At 35.4% G+C, this 5,796-nt stretch overlaps 1 protein-coding gene across 3 annotated transcripts; it reads right to left on the bottom strand.

Annotated features, from left to right (window-relative positions):
• Positions 1-447: 447 nt before the first annotated feature.
• LOC107827620 (mitochondrial carnitine/acylcarnitine carrier-like protein) lies at positions 448-4,923 on the bottom strand. Of its 3 annotated transcripts, none has more exons than XM_016654794.2 (4): positions 4,629-4,923; positions 4,062-4,148; positions 1,374-1,773; positions 448-1,103 (listed from the first exon to the last, which is right to left on the bottom strand). In XM_016654794.2, exons 3-4 carry the CDS (start codon positions 1,763-1,765, stop codon positions 602-604), a joined length of 894 nt encoding a protein of 297 aa, XP_016510280.1. In that variant the 5' UTR covers positions 1,766-1,773; positions 4,062-4,148; positions 4,629-4,923; the 3' UTR covers positions 448-601. The 3 variants fall into 3 exon arrangements, with proteins under 3 accessions (XP_016510280.1, XP_075109879.1, XP_016510279.1); XM_075253778.1 differs by having other exon boundaries at positions 4,506-4,649; XM_016654793.2 differs by lacking the exon at positions 4,629-4,923 and adding an exon at positions 4,258-4,506.
• Positions 4,924-5,796: the final 873 nt, after the last annotated feature.

Here is a 5,796-nt window from a genome sequence, read left to right as displayed (position 1 = left end):
CGACATTTTTAATAGTTGTTATTTTGTATTATATGTAAAAGAAAATTATTTTTTTCTCCTTTTATTTTCAAATTAGACTTATGAGTTTTATTTATAGTTAAAATTTTCATAAGAGAATAATATATATAGTTTAATCTTTTGCTTGAATTTTTTATTTTTGGTATCTTTCTTTTTAATTACAGAACTCTGGAAGGGCTATATTTTATTCTCTATGCGAATAGTGAGTATATTTTCTTAAATTTAATGTGGTGATGCCATTGGAAGCAATCTAGATTAGACATAGAGCTGTCTTCAGTACATATCAGTAGTATCGCTGTTACTGCTTCCTTTTGTGTCTTTCCTTGAGTCTAGGGTTTATCGAAGCCAACCTCTCTATCTTCACAAGGTAAAAATAAGATATGTGTATACACTACCCTCCCCAGACCTCACTTGTAAGATTTGATTGGGTTTGTTGTTTTTACCCCTGAACAAATGGCACAAGCTTTAAAGCACAATTGCCCAGCTGTAAGTTCAAGTGGAATTACACTATTTCAGCAAAGAAGAGTTAAATTGAAAGAATAACAAATTAACAGTGTCTAAATCCATCCCCATCAACAATGAATTATCCCAAACTAGACCTAACCATCTCATATGCTAAGAAACATGCAGCATTTGCAGGGACGCTACGTCCCATAGCAGGTCCAAATCCCTTGTAAAGTCCTTTGACTCCCTCTGCTGCCAAGATCTTTTTGAACGCATCAAAAAAGCCAGAAAACTTCGGGTTTTTATAATCGTCGACCTGGATTACACTCTTGATGACATCTGTTGGATACACGGAAATCCAGAAGGAACCGCCAGCCAAGCCTCCGGCTACAATAAGAGAACCTCTTCCTAACCCTGAAGTGTCTGTGCCTCCTGCAAAGTACTGCTTTAGTGCTTCGTACATACCAAACATAGCAGCATTTCCAGGTATTTCACGTGCCATGGTGGGGAACAAGCCCTTAAAGAGACCCCCAACACCTCCTTCAGATCGAAGTACGTGTCTTGCCACATCCATTGGTCCTGCATATTTCACTGCCACAGCAGCTGAGCCTGCACTTGCCATTACACTCTGGGCTTGCAATCTGCATTCATGTAATTAAACAAATAAATTGCCAAGTACAGAAATTGATTCCTAGTAGTTTTGATCGTTGATCAAACAGTGGTAACAACAAGTTGAAAAGTACATGTGCATTCTTTCCATCTACAATGCACACATACATACCATTTCAATGGAAAGGTAAAACATGGCAAACATCTAAAGTTCATCTGTCATACAGTTTGGTCAAGTGAAGAGAACTTTATGAAGGGTAGATCACATACTACATTTTGGTTTTAATGCATTAGAAGCGAACCTGCATTTTATAAGTTCAGTTGGGCAAGCAAGAAAAGACACAGCAGTTCCAGCAACAGCCCCGCAAACGATTTGCTGGTTCACAGTAAGAGGCGCTCCAGGTTCAGACCTCAAGAATGCCTCGGTTTGACCTCTCACTGTGAAGAGCACAGCATTAAAGGCTGCAACAGTGGCAAGTGGGGCCCCCATGCCTTTGAACAGCCCCCTAGCACCTTCTGCAGCTACTGTTTGCCGAACAGCATCTACGGCACCCGAGTATTTAGGAAGCTGCCCTGGAAGTGGAGTAGGCTGGCTTTGAAGCTTGACCTTGATGGTATCAAAAGGGTGACCAACAATCAATTGTGCTGCTCCACCTACAGTCCCAGCTGTTAAATCCTTGGCTACGTCACCCATTCTGGTATCTGGAGAAACAGGAACAAAAGGTAAAAGGAAATTCAGTCTAAATGTAATGCTGTTGCATTGACTCTCTTCAATGACAGTAGAAAAAGAACGAATTGGTGGGAAGGCGAGCATTGCAAGAGTTTATTATCAATGTCAAGCTTCAGACTTCTGCTAAAAAATTGGTGGAAAGAAAAACATCTATAATCTTTATAGTCAATAGCCATGAACCTACACAATAAACAACACTAGTTGTCCTTGATGTAATAAAAAGTCTAGCTTAGGTATTTGTGGAGCTATCACAATATGGGATTAAAGAGCACCAGAAAGAATCCAGGCAGCATCATTTCTTCTGAACAAAATCAACAACAACAATAAACCCATTGTAATCCTACAAGTGGGGTCTGAGGAGGGTAGTGCGTACGCAGACCTTACCCTACCTTGTGAAGGTAAAGGTTGTTTCCGATAGACCCTCAACACTTCTTCTGAACAAAATCAATCATAATATTACACCTCCGGACATGAGGGACTCGGATAATTGGAAACTCATATGATATGTCAGATAACAATAAACGAACAGATCAAAAGTCCATATGCTAACTCAACTTCTCTAGATAATTTTGACATCGGTGTCCTAACACAGTCAGCCACTTTAAAACCAAAGTGATCAAGCTGCTTCTGCCTGAAAATTATTTGCATACAATGCGACAAAGTGAAGGATTGAGACAGCAAGTTAGAACTCCAGTCCTATCCCATTACTGTTTTGCTTATTCATAATAAGGATGGACTATAGGCAATAGCTTTTACTTGAAAATGCATCCTTTGGAACTCTAACTGTGAATATAAGGGCTCTCAAAGCAGCTACTTTAGCAAGTAGAGATCCTGTGGCTAAACCGCTGGTAACAAGAAATGAGAAGCACAGGCTAATGAATATAGTCTACTCTTGGGTAATTACAGTTGGGATAGTGTTATCAGACCCTCCAAATCAATTTTCACTTAAAGGAGGAAAAAAGGGTTCCACCCAATCTGGAGTGTTATCAGACACTCCAGAAAACTGATTTAGAAAAGGATTTTTGAAAGCTGTTACAGAAAGACCCTTCGGATATGGGAATCTTGGTCTTTCCCTTTGAGTCCTGTAATCCTATGATTTCCATTGTGCATATCAAGTCCATTAGGCAACAAAGGGAGGGGATATCAATATAGCACACCTATTCCCTAACATTCTAACTTCTTTTTTCTCGTTTAACCAAAACAAATATGTAAATGAATCTCTTCCATCAATTCTTGACTTTTCTCTCCTTGATAAACATATTGAAATGTAAGGAATCAGGATATGTATGAGAAGAGGAGAAAAAAGGAAACGCAATGGTGGTGATAATACTCTACTTTGGATAGCAGCAGAAATTCTGTCAAACTAACTGAACTTGAAGACCTTGCGAGAATTAAATGATTTTTTTTTATTGGCCTGACAGAATTAAATAATTCAATTTTATTTGTTGAAATGTTCTAGCTCAAAACTGACTCTTCAAAAAGATAAGGCAAAGCATTTATCTGAGGAACAAATTAGTTTTTAGGGAGGAAAAAGATTGATGAAGAAGGCACTCAAGAATATTCTTGTGGTTTTGCATGAATTTATCTGAACAATTCTTCTCATGTTCACTCACCAACTTCACAAAAATCCAAGCTGAGAGCTCTTGAGAACATTGCCAGTCCTTCCTTACAAGTTACAACTTATAATAGTCCCACAAGATGAATGACGCTCCATTGACAAAAAGGTGCGACCCCTTTTTGCACACATGAAAGCTAAATCCAGCAATCAAATATAACAGAGCCAAACTACGCTTCCCAAATTAACTATTCTGATATTCACAAATACCTAAGACCTCAAAATTGCTGAAAAATATCCATGGGAAAGTGATTCCATCTAATGAATGTATATAGCCAAACCTCGACAGAGATTCAAAACATATAACCATTGCTTAGAATAAGACCCAATACCACCAAAACTAAATAGCTACATCAAGAAAAATAAAGCGTAATTACAGAATTTCAATACATACAATAACACATATCAGCTATGCTTTTTCTTTTCCTTTTTTCTTTTAACTAACCATACAATTACCCAACACCCTCCCCATTCCATCAAATACTTCAAAGCCCAAATGTAGTCCTAAGCCACAAGCTATCAACTCGTACAACCATAACATATTTAAAGTAAAATCTTATAAACATTGACACATTGGTTTAGAGAAAGACTAAAATAAGAACAGCAATTCTGATCCATTCCTAAAAGGCAAAGCATAAGCCTTACCTGGCTGGTTCCTTTTACACAAATTGAATATTCAACCAAGCCAACCAAACAGATCCCAGACTTATATTAAGATCTTGGCACTGCAATCTGAAATCAACAGATGAGTAATGTAACAGTCAATTACCCAAACATGTACATCAAATATGACATAAAGAAACAAATCCCAGAAAGCAAAATTGTAAAAAAGTAAAAGTACCAAAAGGGTATCACTGAATGCCAATTTTCAGCACACCAACTTCTAAAGTTAGAGACGTTTTGATCAAATTAAAAGAATAAAAGAGAAGAAACAATGAAAATATCAATAGGGTATCATTCAGATGCCCATTTTCAGCACACCAACTTTTAAAGGTAGAAACTTTTTCTCAAAAGTTATAAGCTTTATGCTAATAAAAAGATTCTTATGGTATCTAGGTGAACTGATTCTTAGTCCACAAACAAGTCTACCTGATAAATATGATGAGTAAAAATCTTGAAGTTAGTTTAGAGCCACATGAAGGAATTCAACAAACGACAATAATGGGATTGGACTGATTTTATTTAAAAATAATGGTGGCCAGTAGATCTTACACTAGTCTCAAGTGAATCCACGTAAGCAAAGTGGAAAGAGCGCAGTTTTTACACACACAGAGACTAGGAAGAAATCAAGAAATGGATAGGGGAGATGAGGACACAAATTTTGAGCCAATTTCAGCCTCTTTCTTTCTTTCTTTCTTTCTCCTCTCACCAGATGCAACAAGATCTTAGAGAGAGTGAAAGATGGAGCAGCTCCTCTATTTTTGGGTGACTACTTCTATATAAAGGGAGCATATTAAATTGTTGGGTCACCACCAACCCCCATTACCTACTAGTGTATACGGATTTTGACAGGTTCCTCCTCCAAAAAAGATTTTATATCTTTCATAGAGTATATTATTTGTACTTCCAAATTAACTTTTTAATAAATTTACGTGATTCGAGTTAAAGCTATTTAGTGGGCATTTGGATATAAGAATTGAAAATTTTCAAAAAAAGAAAAAAAGTGAATTTCTTTTTTCAAGTGAAATTTATACTGTTGTCTTTGGACATGAATATAATTTTGGATTGTTTTTTAAGTTTTGTGAGTGATATGAGTGAAAATTTTGAAAAATAAATTTTTGGAGTTTTTAAAATTTTTGAAAAATTTTAAAATTCATCTTCAAGTGAAAATTAAAAATTTTATAGCCACTGATTTCGAAAAAAAGTAAAAGAATTCGAGAAAAAGTGAATAAATTTTTATGTCCAAATGACTCTTAATTCAGATAAATCGTACCCAACCCTTTACATCTGCTCAACATATTTGTGGGGTAATAAGTAGTAAATTTGTATACTAAATATTGGTAAATTGGTGACTATAATAATTAAACTACTATCACATATTAAAATTTATTAATAGTACCCAAAAAGAATTATAGTGTGTATATAACTTATTTCATTTAAAATCGTTTGTCCATTGAAGGAAAATGAAGGTAGAGAAACGGGAAAAACGAATAAATGTTCATCTATTGTTACGAAGCACTATGTTATAACACGTCATTATTTAGAGAATCAATAAGATTTTAAAACCATATATATCAAATCACCATTTAATCAAGTCATGTAATTTTATATATTAAATGAAAAAATAATATAATTCTTTATCAAAATAGGTAAAACGATGTATAATAGAATAAGTAAAAATTATTTTATACTTTCTTTAAAGTATTTTCTGCATGTAAAT

Source organism: Nicotiana tabacum, chromosome 5, assembly GCF_000715075.1.
Source record: "Nicotiana tabacum cultivar K326 chromosome 5, ASM71507v2, whole genome shotgun sequence".
NCBI lineage: Eukaryota > Viridiplantae > Streptophyta > Magnoliopsida > Solanales > Solanaceae > Nicotiana > Nicotiana tabacum.
Note: the sequence above shows the minus strand (reverse complement) of the source record. Positions and strands in the feature narration are given on the sequence as shown.

Bases quoted from the DNA above. Each gene is read 5' to 3' on its own strand.
- LOC107827620 (XM_016654794.2), bottom strand. From the start codon at position 1,765: ATGGGTGACGTAGCCAAGGATTTAACAGCTGGGACTGTAGGTGGAGCA. The intron at 1,104-1,373 runs GTTCGCTTCTAA...ACATGAATGCAG, and splicing joins ACTGAACTTATAAAATGCAG to ATTGCAAGCCCAGAGTGTAA.